The following is an 18,387-nucleotide window of genomic DNA, read 5'->3' on the forward strand; positions in this document are numbered from 1 at the left end:
ACATGCACAAAAGATAATACTGTATTTCATGTATGTGAGTTCTGAGGTTGCAACAGGTGCAGCACAGTGGCGCTCCGAATAAGGCAACTGAAAATCTTGGGGTGGCACACCAAAACCAAAAGCTATGACTGAATTACAGAAATCTGCCAGCCTCCAATTATGTGCTCTGAGGTGGGCCAACAATTGTATAAATGTGGCCTCACTGGTGGCCTCACCACTGGTGCAGCATCTCAACAACTGGCTCTAAATACAATAACAACTCTAGAAAATCCACATGGCAGTCAGTGTCATTCATGACAAAATAGGAGGAAGGAGGAAGTGGTGTATAAAGACACACGTCACAGTCAGAAAGATAAAATATTCTTTCATGCCTGGTAGTTCGTGACAACCTGATGTTAAATGACATAATAAAAGCAGACACACAGCATACAAAGTGCTGCTGGTTTAGGCGCCAAACAAATTTTTGAGAGATAAGCGTTCGCTGTCAACTAACTGTTGCACCTCACAAAGTATCTTTGTCCAGTGACCTTCATCAAAGATAAACACCATTTGATGAGTATTTGACAGCAGGTTTTGCATTAGATGAAAATGACCATGACAAAAACAAGAACAGCACTGTGATACTTTGTTTGTCCTGGATGTCACTGGCGTAATAGTATGAGTCTGCAGTGTGTTTGCATGCTGTTTCCAACAACAGTTAGCGAACAAGCTGGCATGTGTTTTATCTCCAGTGCTGACAAATCTTCCTGGAGGAGCAAACTGCTGTATAAAGAGCATGCATGTTTGTTGTTGAAGATCAGGTGCATTGTACAGCTGCATGCGGTCACATTCTCAGAGTGACAGTTAAGACTGTAATTTAATTCCTTATATGTGTGTAACGGTTTGGCATGAGCAAATATTTTTCTTGATGAGTCAATCAATAGGACCTTGAAAACACTGCACACACTGCTTGGTGTTCAATGACAGTGTATGTGTGGGCCATAAATGGAGGTAAAAACATTGTTTGCATGTGTGTGTAGATGTGCAGAGGATCTTACTTTTCCTGTGCAGGTATTCTGCAACCAGCGCAGCCACATGAACATAACACATGGCAGCCTGTGGGGACAACAAACACCAGTAGATTTAGTGAACATTTCTTTAGCAGAGACACAAGACAGAGGGCTCTAGTTTCGCAGACCGGGCGGGGCGGGGGCGGGGGTGCAGCGCACCTGCGCTTCGCCAACTGGGTGTGGCCAGGCGGATTTTGCAAGTTTGGCACACCGTGCGCCCTGGCGCAGCTACTCCTCTTTCCCACCTCCATCCCTCCTACCTGCGCAAGTCGGAAAGAGGGAGGAGAGAAGGTGTGGAGTGGGTTTTACACACATCACACCAATCAAATGAGCCCCTCTCCTCGCCCTTAAATGCGCCACGCGAAGGTGTAATGAGAGTTTACTCAATTCGCCATGGCAGAAGAGAGCAGCAGCGTCAGATGGCCAAACTTCTCCCAGGAGGAAACTGATGTTTTGATCGGAGGTCTGCTCGCAGTTCGGAACTGCGAGCAGACCTCCACGGGCTGATGATGCAAAGGTAGCCTGGGAGGAGGTCACCACAATTGTAAATCAATGTTGCGTTTCTCTCGTGTGCGCGCGCTCTCTCTTTCTCTCTCGAAGTCTCACTCTGTTTCTTTTCTTTTGGCTTTTCTAAGATGACAGATGCTGAATATATACTCCCTATCTGATGCTGTGGCTGTTTGTGGTTGGCTGAGAGGGATGTGAACTCATTAGTTTGCAGCTGTGTTAATCAAATCAGGTTGGGTTTCTATTACGCATGCCAAACGTGCCAAAGGTGCCAATCCCCTTTGATCTGACATCAGATGTGACGGGACAGTCGATATAGAGATACATTTATGTGCTGATTGCAGATAGTTGCATTGAATAGTGTTTTTGTGGCTATTTATTACATTATTAATGTGCCTGACATTCTGGAAAGCTGCCTGTGAGGTTTTGGTGACGTGTGCGCACTGTCCACCGGTCAGCCAAACTTCGGCTTACACCGGCTGCGCTCCGCCTGCACTGACAGTAGACCTGGTTTCAGATGGCGAGCTTTTAGCGCACCTTCGGCGAAGCCTTTTGACACGAAACTGTCACTGCGCCAAGCTGGATCTGTCGACACCTCCCCCTGCTGCGCTGCCACACCCATCTCAGTGCACCTCGGTCTACCAAACTACTAAACTGAGTGCGCCTCGGGTTGCGCTGCTCGAAACTAGCTCTGCGCGGGGTTCGCCACCCTGCGCTGTGCTGGGAAACTAGAGCCCAGAGAGTGGAAACAAGCAGTTCTCTATGAAACTAAAAGGGAAAACTTCACCACAATCACTAAGACAAAGGTGAAAGTCGACAACTCTAATGGCAATATTTCATACTGCAGCCACTGTAATCAAATAGAATTAGGGTGACAGATTTATTTGTTGTAACTTTTATGTATGATCAACTGTGTATAAAATTCGCCACTTTGAGAGTCACGCCTATCAGCCACACCTTGCTTCTAAATTTGCACCTGTAAAACAACATGTGCTCAGGTCCAGTGTGTGTCTTTTATCTAACCAAGGCAAATTTAAAGGTCTAGTGTATGGGATTTAGTGGCATCTTGTGGTAAGGGTTGCGACCAACTGAAATTTTTCCTGTGTACCAAACATGTAGGAGAACTATAGTGGCCAATGGTAAAATGTGAATGCCCCTGTCCAGAGCTATTGTTTAGTTTGTCCATTCTAGGCTACTGTATAAACATGGTGAACTCCCTGGAAAAGGACCCACTCCGTATACAGATACAAATGGCTCATTTTATGGTGACAAACACATAACAATTCTTAATTTCAGGTGATTATACACTAATGAAAACATATCTTTGACTATAATATTCCATTTTGGCCAATATGATCATTTTTTGGGTCCCTTTCAATTTGCTAGGAGGAATTTTACCTTTTTTTGTTTGTTTGTTTGTTTCTGTGTACAAGCATTGTTATGTAAGTGGTTAGGATAAATAAAAACTAAATAAAAAAACTAAATAAAACAAACAAAAGTATATTAAATTAAAATCAGATATACAATAAACAAACATAAAACAATAACAAAAAAAACAATAAAAATGAAAACAAAATAAAATAAAAACCAAAGCTAAACAAAAACAAAATGGATATAAAATACAATTGAAACAAAAGAAAAAATAAATAAAAATATAATAAAACATAAAAAAATAAAATAAAAAAGTGAATAGGAAAAAACCTAAATTAATTTTTTTGGGATAGACTTATTTGAGGACAGGTTTACTATGCTGTCATACTCTTTCCTGTTTATGAACTCCTCTTAGCCTCAGTATCAGTCTCCCTTGTTCACACTGAAATAGGATAAAACAGCCAATGTTTATTTCTTAATAACCAGAAACAAACTTGTTGTTGCAGCTTCACCAGAATAAACAGTCCCTGACTTGACCTCTCAGTTTAATGTTTGATATTGTTAACATAAAAAACAGTCCAGATTGTTATCATAATGTATTGTGATGAGTTGTTAGTGTACCCACTGTAGGTCCTTAGGTAGTAATACAACTGTGTAATTACGCTGCATTTTGTTCTGGAGGGATCAGGAGTGATAGACTGACTTATACTTTCCCGAAACTAATGGGTTTGAAACCTGAGACTGAAGAACTGACTCACTGTGTACTGTACTACTACAATGTAGGCCGGCCACTCTGTAAGATGTTTACTTTGGCGTTGCCACTGAGTGTGGTTAGTCTGTGCGTCAACAAAGTGAAAATTTCTTACACTTTTAAGCCGTCATTGATTACTCTTTTTGTGATGAGTGGCAGGTCGGCATTACAGAGCACTGCATACTAAAACAACTAGAAACAAGATCAGTCGCTTCCAACAGGCCATTATTCTGATGAACACTTCAATCAGTTCAACAGTTCAACATCCGCTTGCTCCTATTATAGACCGTATTTTTACACTTTAAAACTGACCTTTATATATATATACAGTACAGGCCAAAAGTTTGGACACACCTTCTCATTCAATGCGTTTTCTTTATTTTCATGACTGTTTACATTGTAGATTCTCACTGAAGGCATCAAAACTATGAATGAACACATGTGGAGTTATGTACTTAACAAAAAAAGGTGAAATAACTGAAAACATGTTTTATATTCTAGTTTCTTCAAAATAGCCACCCTTTGCTCTGATTACTGCTTTGCACACTCTTGGCATTCTCTCCATGAGCTTCAAGAGGTAGTCACCTGAAATGGTTTTCCAACAGTCTTGAAGGAGCTCCCAGAGGTGTTTAGCACTTGTTGGCCCCTTTGCCTTCACTCTGCGGTCCAGCTCACCCCACCCTCGATTGGGTTCAGGTCCGGTGACTGTGGAGGCCAGGTCATCTGCCGCGGCACTCCATCACTCTCCTTCTTGGTCAAATAGCCCTTACACAGCCTGGAGGTGTGTTTGGGGTCATTGTCCTGTTGAAAAATAAATGATCGTCCAACTAAACGCAAACCGGATGGGTTGGCATGTCGCTGCAGGATGCTGTGGTAGCCATGCTGGTTCAGTGTGCCTTCAATTTTGAATAAATCCCCAACAGTGTCACCAGCAAAACACCCCCACACCATCACACCTCCTCCTCCATGCTTCACAGTGGGAACCAGGCATGTGGAATCCATCCGTTCACCTTTTCTGCGTCTCACAAAGACACGGCGGTTGGAACCAAAGATCTCAAATTTGGACTCATCAGACCAAAGCACAGATTTCCACTGGTCTAATGTCCATTCCTTGTGTTTCTTGGCCCAAACAAATCTCTTCTGCTTGTTGCCTCTCCTTAGCAGTGGTTTCCTAGCAGCTATTTGACCATGAAGGCCTGATTGGCGCAGTCTCCTCTTAACAGTTGTTGTAGAGATGGGTCTGCTGCTAGAACTCTGTGTGGCATTCATCTGGTCTCTGATCTGAGCTGCTGTTAACTTGCCATTTCTGAGGCTGGTGACTTGGATGAACTTATCCTCAGAAGCAGAGGTGACTCTTGGTCTTCCTTTCCTGGGTCGGTCCTCATGTGTGCCAGTTTCGTTGTAGCGCTTGATGGTTTTTGCGACTCCACTTGGGGACACATTTAAAGTTTTTGCAATTTTCCGGACTGACTGACCTTCATTTCTTAAAGTAATGATGGCCACTCGTTTTTCTTTAGTTAGCTGATTGGTTCTTGCCATAATATGAATTTTAACAGTTGTCCAATAGGGCTGTCGGCTGTGTATTAACCTGACTTCTGCACAACACAACTGATGGTCCCAACCCCATTGATAAAGCAAGAAATTCCACTAATTAACCCTGATAAGGTACACCTGTGAAGTGGAAACCATTTCAGGTGACTACCTCTTGAAGCTCATTGAGAGAATGCCAAGAGTGTGCAAAGCAGTAATCAGAGCAAAGGGTGGCTATTTTGAAGAAACTAGAATATAAAACATGTTTTCAGTTATTTCACCTTTTTTTGTTAAGTACATAACTCCACATGTGTTCATTCATAGTTTTGATGCCTTCAGTGAGAATCTACAATGTAAATAGTCATGAAAATAAAGAACACGCATTGAATGAGAAGGTGTGTCCAAACTTTTGGCCTGTACTGTATATATATATTTCACTGTCAATCACTGTAAATATAAATCCTGCACACTCTATACACTATATAGACGTCCATATATGTATATACTGTACGTAATCGTTTAGTCTATGCATATGCATTCAGTATTTATTTCTTTGCAGTCTTTTGTGGTTTACAACTTACAGAAAGACTTGACTTATCTTAATCAATTTATTGGTTCTATGCCAGAAAATGGTGGATTGCTCCCTCTGGGTTGGGAGTGAGTTACCGCCCCGAAGTGAAGGAGCTCAAGCATCTCAGGGTCTTGTTCTCAAGTAAGGGTAAAAGGGAGCATGAGATGGACAGGCGGGTTGGCATGGCATGAGCAGTGATGAGGGCGCTGTGCAAAAATATAAATTAATATATACACTTATTTACAAAATAATCCAGTCTATTGATGACCTTTATTTATCCAGCTTTTCTGTATTTGTTTTTAGCTGTTATCATGAGTAAGGCTCCGGTACTCTTTTTCTCCAAGTACAGAAATAGAGTATTCGCAGTATGCATAAACCAGTTGAAATTCATAAATACATTTTTTTAAAACTGTACCTAAACCCCAAACAACTTTTTTCAATTGAATGAAAACCAATGTAAATGTGTATTAAGTAGTGTTGTTGATGGGTTCAGGTCCAAATTTTGACATTTTAGTGCATTTCTACTTTAAAGTTGCAAGTAGCTGCTGGCAGTAGCCTTTGAGCAGCACAATGAAATAAATTATTTTTTCTTAATCTACAGCTGCTAACTGTCAACTAATCAAGATGAAAAGGCATTTTACAGTTATAGCTGACTAATTTTAATTTTATATACTTTATTAATCCCCCTGGGGGGGAAATTCAATTTTTTCACTCTTTTGTCATCAACACACAGGTCAGAAAGACACACACATGCACAAACAGGACCTATACATGCACAAAGGGGAGAGATGCCAGAGTGCCTTGGTCAGGCGCCCCAAGCGGTTGGGGGGTCCAGTGCCTTGCTCCAGCCACCAGTCCACGCTCTATATTTGGTCCGGACAGGGACTTGAATTGGCGACCCTCCGGTTCCCAACCCAACTGAGCTACATAATAGTGTAATTAGGTTCATTTTGTCTACTCAAAATAGATTAAGTGTAGAAAGTTTCTTTTTTTTCCCAGACAATGAGTTTTTAAGGAAATGTAGTTTACCTTGACATGTTTCGACTGTCACTTCAGTCTTCTTCACTCTTTTTCAGAAGCGTAATGATGCTTCTGAAGAAGACTGAAGTGACAGTCGAAACATGTCAAGGTAAACTACTACACCAACTGAGCTACTGCACCCCCCCCCCCCCCCCATGTATGGAAACTTGCCAACTTAGCCACAGCGGAAACATAGGGCATGTATGTGCGTCCTAAGTAAACTCTGGCACTTAAACAGACAGCACTACGCCCCTGGCTGTTATGTCTATTTCTGTGTAAACACATTAAGAGCAATGGAAAAAAACAGAGTCACGTTCCTTGTATGTGTACCAATACTTGGCCATTAAAGCTGATTGTGACTCTGTCTTGACACATTTTAAGTGATACAGGAGAAGAGGTAAGATTGTACACAAAGATATCTGAAACTGATAAAGTGGTCAAACAGCCAGGTTAAACAGGAGTTGCCTGTTTTTTTGGCGCACATAAAGACAAAAACAATAAGAGACAGATTAACATTTGACACGAAATCAAATTATTCAAAGTCTTCCTGTTGATACCTCAGAGAGATCTCCATTCTTGAGGTGTGCTCGGGCCATGCTGTCCAGCCAGGTCCGTCTCAGTTCAGGGGTGCTGGCATAGGACCGGGCCAGGCTGTACTGGAGGTCCAGCAGCATCTCCGGGTCTTTCTCATGCTCCCTCATCTGGGCCGTGGCCATCAGCACTGTGCGGATCCGCTTAGTCAGACCCTTCACTTCAGAGGGGAATGCGGTGGACTGCATCATGCAGAGAGGAGTTAGATCACACAGACTTGTGAAAACATGATTTAATCTTTTAGAAAAACACTGTAGGGCTCCCGTTCTTCAAATATTTTTGGTTTTGTTTTAATGGTTTTAAGCCTGTTTTTCGCCAACAGAAATGAGCATTTGCATCATCACGGTTAACTGTAGCTGTAAATACAATGTGCTAACCACACTAGCAGCTAGCTTTAGGCTTATCGCCACCAAAGACCGCTGATAAACCAAGATGGCCCACTTTAGATTCATTTCCTGTGTCTGTGTCGAATGGCTTCTTTAGGAGACTAGTGGTGATCCTGAGTCTATTCACTCCAATGGGAAAAATAAACATGAGCACATATTATAATTGTTTCCTTCACCCCATAGTGACTGATGTAAATACTGGATCTATTTTTCACAAGCCCAAATCCTTCTGTTGTATTGTTTTAATCTGACTTCATTCTTCTACACAACATTCTACTCTACATGGTTCCTTGGAGAAGAGTCTGTCATCCATCATCTCCTTCTCTGACATATTTACAGACTAAATGAACCACATCAGTTGTAACACCAGGCTACATAGTTAATCTCACATTGCAACTGTTACTGATGGGATCCAGCGGCTGGTCTACAGAGAGAGTAAACAGACACAGAGTTGGATCACAGATAGGCTTTCAGCAGTTGCTGGGCTGAACGCTCTCATGGCGTGGATAGCACAGCACAGGCTTATATGGAAAGATTTCATGCTCAGAAATGTTCGCAATTGAGAAGCTGTTTTCTTGATTTTATCTTTTTGGTGCTTTCTCAGTTAAATTATATATTAGCTTCAGAGCTGTGATTGGTAAGACATTCTGGTTTTCTCACTCAAGTCTTGTTGACTTCTAATATACCTTCATGGCCTTGTCACTATTTGCAAAGTTGTTGATGATGGAGAGAGACTCCTGGAAGCGCGAACTGCCGGTCAGTGCCACGTCGGAGATCAGCTGGCTTACAGCAATGATGATCTGGACAGGAAAAGGAGTAAGGTGACAGGATGGATAAATAGAAGAAGAATGTGTAGTAAAGGGGGAATTAGAGAGGATGAGGAGAAGAAGAAAATGAAAGGAGGGTTAATACAGATCCGCACCAGATGCTCTAAATGGTATATGTATTGACAGAGTGAGAGCTAATGGAAAGCTGCTACTGTATTGGCAGAAGAACCAGAAACACAGCAGGAAGTGTGTGTTTAAGCTGATAAACAGCCTCTTAACATTCTCCACCTGCCTCACGAAAGCATCTCAAGTACTCGGAGGATTGTGTGGACAAAAGAGCAAAGGTCACCATCAGGGGGAATAAGTACTGAGATCATGAAAGACCTTGTTACAGACCATTATGTTTATTGTTCACAGAGTGTTTAACATGTATGAACAGAGGCCAGGCCTTAAGAGGAATGAGGAACGGTTCATCTGTTTCCTCCTCCACATCAACACTCACTCCACTATACCTGCAGGTGCGTGCGTAGGAATGTCTTTCTCTTGGTGTACTCGTAGTTGTTCCTCATCAGCAGGTAGAGCAGAGCTGACACCTCGGCCCTCAGACACGCCAGCTTGGAGACGCAGCACTTGAGCACCTCGCAGCACAGAGCTTCACACAGCATCACACGGCCTTTAAACAGCACCGACGGGAACTGATGAGACAAGGTGTTAGTGTATTAAAGGGCAGGGATGTGATTAGAAAAGTACTGTAAGTAAGGGGGGGCAGCAGGAAAACAGCAGCGAGACATTCGAAAGGAACAGGAGCTGCATGTCCCAACACACATTCTGAAACCTGAAAAGGTTTGTTTCTATACAGAATATACAGTACAGGCCAAAAGTTTGGACACACCTTCTCATTCAATGCGTTTTTTTTATTTTCATGACTATTTACATTGTAGATTCTCACTGAAGGCATCAAAACTATGAATGAACACATGTGGAGTTATGTACTTAACAAAAAAAGGTGAAATAACTGAAAACATGTTTTATATTCTAGTTTCTTCAAAATAGCCACCCTTTGCTCTGATTACTGCTTTGCACACTCTTGGCATTCTCTCAATGAGCTTCAAGAGGTAGTCACCTGAAATGGTTTCCACTTCACAGGTGTGCCTTATCAGGGTTAATTAGTGGAATTTCTTGCTTTATCAATGGGGTTGGGACCATCAGTTGTGTTGTGCAGAAGTCAGGTTAATACACAGCCGACAGCCCTATTGGACAACTGTTAAAATTCATATTATGGCAAGAACCAATCAGCTAACTAAAGAAAAACGAGTGGCCATCATTACTTTAAGAAATGAAGGTCAGTCAGTCCGGAAAATTGCAAAAACTTTAAATGTGTCCCCAAGTGGAGTCGCAAAAACCATCAAGCGCTACAACGAAACTGGCACACATGAGGACCGACCCAGGAAAGGAAGACCAAGAGTCACCTCTGCTTCTGAGGATAAGTTCATCCAAGTCACCAGCCTCAGAAATGGCAAGTTAACAGCAGCTCAGATCAGAGACCAGATGAATGCCACACAGAGTTCTAGCAGCAGACCCATCTCTAGAACAACTGTTAAGAGGAGACTGCGCCAATCAGGCCTTCATGGTCAAATAGCTGCTAGGAAACCACTGCTAAGGAGAGGCAACAAGCAGAAGAGATTTGTTTGGGCCAAGAAACACAAGGAATGGACATTAGACCAGTGGAAATCTGTGCTTTGGTCTGATGAGTCCAAATTTGAGATCTTTGGTTCCAACCGCCGTGTCTTTGTGAGACGCAGAAAAGGTGAACGGATGGATTCCACATGCCTGGTTCCCACTGTGAAGCATGGAGGAGGAGGTGTGATGGTGTGGGGGTGTTTTGCTGGTGACACTGTTGGGGATTTATTCAAAATTGAAGGCACACTGAACCAGCATGGCTACCACAGCATCCTGCAGCGACATGCCATCCCATCCGGTTTGCGTTTAGTTGGACGATCATTTATTTTTCAACAGGACAATGACCCCAAACACACCTCCAGGCTGTGTAAGGGCTATTTGACCAAGAAGGAGAGTGATGGAGTGCTGCGGCAGATGACCTGGCCTCCACAGTCACCGGACCTGAACCCAGTCGAGGGTGGGGTGAGCTGGACCGCAGAGTGAAGGCAAAGGGGCCAACAAGTGCTAAACACCTCTGGGAGCTCCTTCAAGACTGTTGGAAAACCATTTCAGGTGACTACCTCTTGAAGCTCATGGAGAGAATGCCAAGAGTGTGCAAAGCAGTAATCAGAGCAAAGGGTGGCTATTTTGAAGAAACTAGAATATAAAACATGTTTTCAGTTATTTCACCTTTTTTTGTTAAGTACATAACTCCACATGTGTTCATTCATAGTTTTGATGCCTTCAGTGAGAATCTACAATGTAAACAGTCATGAAAATAAAGAAAACGCATTGAATGAGAAGGTGTGTCCAAACTTTTGGCCTGTACTGTATACATGTATTCACTTTCATCTGAACAAACATGGAGCTTTTGCACTCAAGGTTTTGATGCTGCAATACCCTTTAGATATTTTTATTTTCTGGAAAAAAAAAAAGTTGTCAGTTTTTACAATCTAGTCTTGATTGTAAAAACTGATTTCAGCCCTACTTTTAACAATTGGAATAAAAAACGAACTTGAACCTGAACGAATTTCCTTTTCTTATGGTTTATTTCAAAACCTAACTTTAAAAAATAATTAAAAAAAAAAAAAAAAAAAATAGTATAAGATTTTGTCTTTTACAAGACCCTGTAAATCACAACCTGCTCAGTATGTTTGAGACTTTAAAACATGCAAATGCAATGAATTTCAACAACAGATTAAGGCTTTTCAGGCTAGATGTGAGTAATCATGGACACACTGTGTTATTATAGTATTGTATTTTTCATTAGTTTAGTTTTTAATTCAGTTTAGTTTCACTCAGTTGGCCTGCTTCTTTTTAGTTTAGTTTTTTTTCTTAGTTTTCAGTATTATTTTTTATCTTTTTCCTTATTATAACATGAGGGGTATAAGATTTCAGAAGGTCAGAATAGGTACTACAATACAAACAACACTTTGTGAAGCAATTGATTCACAGTCATGCAGACATCCCAGTCTCAATTAACACATGCACCAGTGCCTCCTCATGCTTGTTTCATGTCATATCCTATCCTATCTGGGACTGTTTTCACTTTTGCCAACAGTCATGTTGATAATCCCACGAAGACATTTACTATCTGTGACTCAGCAGCTCTCCCACTCGTAGTGTAACAGAAAAAAACATGCCACAACAGAGTCTTCCCTGCTCCTCTCCTATGATTCATCACACAAGCAGCCAGCGCTGATACGGCTGATGTTATCTGAGGATGCCGCTATGGAAGTGGGTGGTCCCTTCCCCCGGGAACTACATGACATTTTGCCTCACAGGTCTGAAATCGAGTATCGTTAGAGATTGTCTCATGGGCCCTGAATGCAATGTGTGAATAACAAATCTAAAAATACATAGGATTAAGAGCATTATGGCAACATGTGAACGTGGGAACAAGCAGAGGAAACACCAACAACCACAGGAAACAAGAAATATTTACTCTATATATCCGCACTTTTTTTCAGTGATAAATGACATTTCGTCTGCGCAGTCTGTCCTTGCAAGTTGTTTGTGATGTTATAAATAGTTCAACGAGAGGCTGCAGCAATGACACATAGGCTGGACGAGTGACGACATACACTTCTGTTTCTTTACAAGCAGTGGAAAATGTTGGAGGCAGTGTCCAAACAACAAAAGCACCACAGCATCATATCAAGTCATACTGATTATGGTCAAATGTGTGAGTGTGCCGACATACCTTGTTAATGAAAGCTCTGAGCGCGGCGAACACGTGTCTGAGGGCGGCTTCTGATTGGCCGACTTTAAGGAAGGTCAGGTAGACATCAAACACCTTCTTCATCAGGGGGTTGTGACCGTCGCTGTCCAGCAGTTGGGTCTGGGGGACACCGCATTGACTTACATGAGTCATTAGAGACACTAAATGCCTAACCCCAAAATTAACACTTTGATTGTGACTCTGTCACAACATGAGGAATACATGTAAACACACAAACCACTCTGATATATAAAAACACTTTTATTGACTGAAATGTGACAATCTTCAAACCGGTTAAGTGACATAGACGAAGACAGGTTTGGTTATGTGTGTGTGTGTGTGTGTGTGTGTGTGTGTGTGTGTGTGTGCACTGACCTTGAAACACTGAGTGAAAAGAGAGAGGACATCCAGGACACTCAGGCAGACCTCTGTGGAGATGTTGCCCTCCAGCAGAGCCTGATGGTGGACTTCTGCTTCTGATGGCCCCGTCCCTATAACACACACAAACACAAAAGATTATCAGGACACAGTGTGTGGTGATGGTTCAAACTGCAACTTTAATGTAGTACACAAGGTAAATTATTCATTGGATCTTTGGATTTGATTACACAGATAATAGTACAGTAACTGGTTAAATATCCTCGTAAAGGGGCTCTATGTGAAATTCAGACCCTATGAGTTGTTGGTTCTCAACATGGTACCACTACTCCCATGTAGTATCAAAACGTCTCCAGTCAAACAATATCTGTATTCGATATAGTCGGGTGTCTGATCCCAGACTGTCCCCATTCCCCGCCTGATCAGCAAACTTTCTGTTGCTGTTTCTGGAGAACCACTTCCCTCCCAGCTAACAGTCAGTTCAACTTCTGCCTACTTAGCACAAGCTAGCACAGCAGAAGCAGCTAACATCCAAAAATGAGCTGTTACACGGTCCCAACAAACTCACACGGACAGCAAAATGTTAATAACCATTATGTTAGCCACTGATGCTAACAGTTTGCCCTGTCACTGTGTTTGTGCGGCCGGGCGCACTCTACCAACTGTCCCAGGCAAGGAGCTCAACCCATACTGCCTGTGGCATGTCGAAGTCAGGTGCATTTGATTGAGTTTGTTTGAAATGAAGTACTCTACTGGTATCTGTATCACTTTAACGGTACAAGTGTTGGTACTTGTGTCACAATTTTTTTAACAATACCCAGCCCTAGGTTTCTGCGACAATGCCATCTCAATGTCATTGGTAACTGCCGTATGAGCGCAGCAAAGAGGCGGGGATGAGCTAGACAGTGGGATACACACATGCACAAACAAAATGCTACTCAGAAACATGTTGCACAATTTTTTCAAGTTTGCCATTACCAGCAGCGGGTAGCTTGTCAAATACATTAATGCATGTAAAACTGTAATCTACGGGGGACACAGGAATGATTCAGGTGGTGTCAGAATGAGTCAATATGTAGTTAATCCTGCCCATTCATCTCTGAAATGGACCACACATTTCTCATTAAGTTTCATTGTGGATTATAAACATGGTTGCATTAATCTTGCATGGTCAGATATCCATTAAGCTCACAGAGGCCTTTAAGCCTGACACAGTCAGTAACATAAAATAGGTTAAGGACATATTAGGAAAGCCTGAGGCTTAACTGAGTCTTACTACAAGTGTGTAGAAGAAGTTTCTATTTGCTTATGTCCATTCAGGTACAAACATGGTATTGAGCCTTGGTTAAGGTTTGTTTGTTTTGGCTATGAAAATGGCTTACTGTGCGTGTCTAATAACATTTGGGCTTGATTTTCTCCAGACCTCAGTTAAGCTAAAGTGTGACTATGTGAGATTAACTTTTGAATAACAACTCGCGTGGCTGTCTCCTCACTTCAAATACAACTGTCTTGTGCAAACTTTGTTTGGACTTTAAACTAGGCTTTCAACAATGGGATTTTGTTCAGTCCAGGCATAAGTATTACAACTGTTTACTTGTGGAAAAAGTGGTTTGGAAACTGCTGCTCTGCTGTGAAGCTGCTGTTCTCTAATTGTCTTTTGACCGTACATTTACTAGTCAAAAGTATGAATTAAGCTGATACAAAGGCCTTCCTTAATTCCATTATTGTTCTTATTAAATGGTTGATGCAGCACCAAAGGTTAGTCTGTGACATCGGAGAGGTAGTATACTTAAAGGGCCAGTGTGTAAAATGGGTTGAAAACAGTGACATCAGTGGTCAAATTCTAGATTGCAGGGCTCACTCGCTCACCCCTCCCGTCGGGTAAATGACAGTGGCCTCATAGGGACAAAAAGCCTTGCGCACGAGTTTTTCAGGAGTAGGTCTATCTAGCGACGAGGTGAATATTTATTTAGAAATGTTAAAACCATGTAACCATGTTACGATATTGTAATGAATCCCTCACTAGCAGGAGACCAGAGGAGCGTTCGGGAAAAAGGCCAGTTTATTTGAGCACTCCAAAAACTCCGGTAACACTCCAGGGGGTAAAAGACTCCGTCCCAAACTCTGACTCTTCTAGTGTAACAGACACACTTCATACACACATACTCGTTTACCATGCCGAGTGGGGACCCCCTCCCCTCTCTGCTCCACCAATCTCCAGCCCGCACACTGACTGACAGCGTAGCCGGTAAACAGAGCTCAGCTGTTTATTTAGCCTAGCAATATCTCCGGACTATAGTAGCTGCAATGGATGACTTTGAACGCGATTTTGAAGAGTTTCTTGTAGCGGACACAGACCCAGAGCCATACCTGTTTGAGCCGGAGCATACAGATGAGGAACTCCATGTGTTTGATGCTGAGCGGGCGAGAAGAGAGGCTGAATGCACAGAATGGGATTCGGTGCTACCATCGTTGGGGAGATATACAAGGAGTGTTGCGTCTTCTTTTCCTCGCAGATGACGGTTCAGGTTCATTCTCTCCTGTTGCGTGGTAAGTGTGGTCCATTCGCAAACTTTATAACTAAAAAAACTTTTCACTACTCTCTATCGACGAACTACTAACACTCTCTGCTGTTTCCTCTTCCTTCTTCCTTCTTTCCGCTGTCTTCATTGGTTTATTTATACACACGAAACGCGTTCTCTGGCTGGCTGGACTGTCCGCTCGGTCTGCCGTACATACATGGCGGTGCAAGATGGCGACCTCTCTAAAGCAAGGCCCTTGATATATATATATATATATATATATATATATATATATATATATATATATATATTTATATAAAAGCATAATTATAAGGCTACGAAAACCAAACGAATTTTATTTTATAGCGATTATACACTTATATAAACATATTAATGGGTAGAATATTCAGATTCAGATTCAGATTGACAATAAACCATGCCAAATATTACACACTGGCCCTTTAATATGTACCAAATTATTTATTTCAATTGTTTTTAGAAGGAACCAGGAATTAATTTTGTATTTACATAGTTGTGTAAAGCATTTAACATTCCTGTAAAATGCAACTAAATTCACCTAAAGCGCCTATCCAAAGCATAAAGCTAATCTTGTTCCATTTTCAGTATATGTACATGCATGGTCTCATTTGAGAGGTTTTCTCCCCAATACTCAGAACCACTGCAAGTGCTTTTGTCGTTGAGTTATATATGTTTCAATACACTGAAAAAAAGTTGTTTTAATCGTTGCCTACATTTTTTCTTGAAAAAGGTTGCTGTAGATGACTAGAACTAGAAGGTATTAGCTGGAAAACACAACAGGGCCATAACATGAAGCTTCACAGATTCCAAATTCAAAGTAGATAACAAAATCACAAAAACAAAATCATGTTACACGTGTTTTTCTAGGGTTTCGTCCAGTGGCTTTTCAAAGAGGGTAAAACAATGTAATGAATGTGTGAATATGAGTGGAAAAACAAATCAGCACAAACAAAAATGTCAATTTAGGAGTGTACTGTATATAAGAACACTTCTACAAAACCTAAATGTATAAGAAAGAATGTTTTTCCCCTTAAGACCACAGATGAGCCATCTGTTTATCATTTATGTACACTTTAAACAGTCTATACTGCCAAGAACGAGTTAAAAACTCCCGTGGAGGCTTTGGAGTGTCATTGACTATAGACCTATAAGCCATTAGGCCAATGACTGGCTATTGACTGGCTCTGTAACCCCAGGAAGTGTGGCAGGCCCTTCCTTTCAACACAAGCCCTCATTGGCAATTGTAGACTTAATAGGAGTATGGAAACTCCTATTAGCTTAATTGAGGTGTCAATCAAAAGGTCAGAGTTCAGCCAACATTTTGATATCCAAGGAGTCGACATATTTACATGCAAAGGGAAGATACTGCGTACAGAAAGAAGACAAAAAATTTAGAATGATGCAATGGCAGTTTGTGGATATCTATGGATATAATAATGTATTTGGACTAAGTATTTTGCTGGATTTAGATGGCCTGGACCCATAGGAGTGTGTGAGGACTGTATGAGCAGCATCTTTGTTGGTATATAATCGATCTGTGGACTATGATAACACTTCATAGGTGAGTTATAATTGTTTATTTGATTTTTTTTCTGACAGAAGTGTTATTGAACCTGCTGTGGTGGTTGTATCATGAGATGGTCTGCATCAATCAGACCACGAGCTTTCAAACAATAGGTGCTGAGTGAAACACAGCACATATAGCAGTTCTGTACATATCATAAAAATCAAATATACCTTATGAGGACCTGCGGAAGGGATGTTGAAAAGTTAGGCGGTTTTAAAGCTATGCACATTTTAATTTAATATTGGAAACTTTATTCTCTATATTGTTTCAATTGTATACTCACCTGTTATTTACAATTACACTGAGAAAATTGAAGTCCTATTAATGACCAGGACATTACAATTAAATATCAGTCCCTTTCTTATTAGGAAATTATTTGGAAAAGACCCTGGAGATTCAGTGTAACCTAAAGTTTTGCAGTGGCGGGTACCTATATTGAGAGTGAGGGAGGCTTCCATGGTGCTGAACTGGTGCATCTTAGTCTGCATGAGGCTGGCTCGGTTGCAGCGTATAGCCGGCATCGTCTGAGACTTCCTGTCTGAGGAGAACAGCTTTGACGCACACATCTCCTGACTCCTGTATGAATAATACATCCACAGAGAGAGTGCATTTATTTGTTTGAAAGACAGAGAGAGAAGAGAGGAAGATACAGAATGGAAATGTAACAGCTACAAAAACTTTCTAACTAGGCTGCAGATCTGTAACCTATTTTATTAAAGTGAAAACAGAAAAGTTGTTTGCTTTAACTTTAACTACAACATTATGAAGTAATACAGTAAAATGTAATGTCTGTAGAATAACGACACCGTCGGTGGTTAGATTGGTTTCCTATAAGTCTCGCTTTCACTGTGCAATTCTGTCTGCCGCCAGGTGCAATCTCCTGCGGAAATTAAGGTTCAATTGACGTCACAAAGAAAACAAAATACAAACCAAAACACGGAGAGGAGAGCGCTTTTGTTTCCCCCGGTAGCTATCAGTAGCTATCCCCAGTTACCAAAGAGTTCTTGCAGGTACTATCCCCAATAGCAGAACTGGCTGAACAACTGAAGTAACTGTGGAAACTGTGGCAGTTGCTAATTTCTGAGGAAAAAAGAAAGTGATCCAGTTGTCTTTGCAACAGCTGCACCAAATATAATACTACTTGGAAGTGCCCTGGAGGGGAGAATTGAAAAGTTGTTTGTTTTCACTTTAACGTAACATAAAGTAACCAGACACCCATCAGAAATAATGGGTGATACAATGATAAACCAAACCACATAAACAGTTTTATGAAATCTACCCTGACAACTTGGAATGGTACTTCCTCTAAACTAAAGTAAGTGTAACTGGGTTTTAAATTTCAGGCAGGTTTTACAGGTAAGATTCCAGTGCTGGTGGTTTTCTAGCCTTACCGGCCAATGTTTCTCTTTCCAATGTATCGGAGCTGGCCCACACAGATCCTGCAGGGAGAGAGAACAT

At 41.5% G+C, this 18,387-nt stretch overlaps 1 protein-coding gene across 2 annotated transcripts in view; it reads right to left on the minus strand.

Annotated features, from left to right (window-relative positions):
- dock11 (dedicator of cytokinesis 11) overlaps positions 1–18,387 on the minus strand; it is a 100,112-nt gene that overhangs the window by 14,018 nt on the left and 67,707 nt on the right. For both annotated transcript variants that reach the window (XM_033609299.2, XM_033609300.2), the window contains 8 exons: positions 18,321–18,368; positions 17,360–17,505; positions 12,799–12,914; positions 12,406–12,543; positions 9,056–9,238; positions 8,463–8,576; positions 7,357–7,572; positions 1,038–1,095 (listed from right to left, as the gene is read on the minus strand). In XM_033609299.2, the coding sequence (XP_033465190.2) occupies positions 1,038–1,095; positions 7,357–7,572; positions 8,463–8,576; positions 9,056–9,238; positions 12,406–12,543; positions 12,799–12,914; positions 17,360–17,505; positions 18,321–18,368 (1,019 nt within the window). The remainder of the gene's footprint in view (positions 1–1,037; positions 1,096–7,356; positions 7,573–8,462; positions 8,577–9,055; positions 9,239–12,405; positions 12,544–12,798; positions 12,915–17,359; positions 17,506–18,320; positions 18,369–18,387) is intronic.

The sequence above is a fragment of the Epinephelus lanceolatus genome, chromosome 22 (genome assembly GCF_041903045.1).
Source record: "Epinephelus lanceolatus isolate andai-2023 chromosome 22, ASM4190304v1, whole genome shotgun sequence".
Taxonomy (NCBI): domain Eukaryota; kingdom Metazoa; phylum Chordata; class Actinopteri; order Perciformes; family Serranidae; genus Epinephelus; species Epinephelus lanceolatus.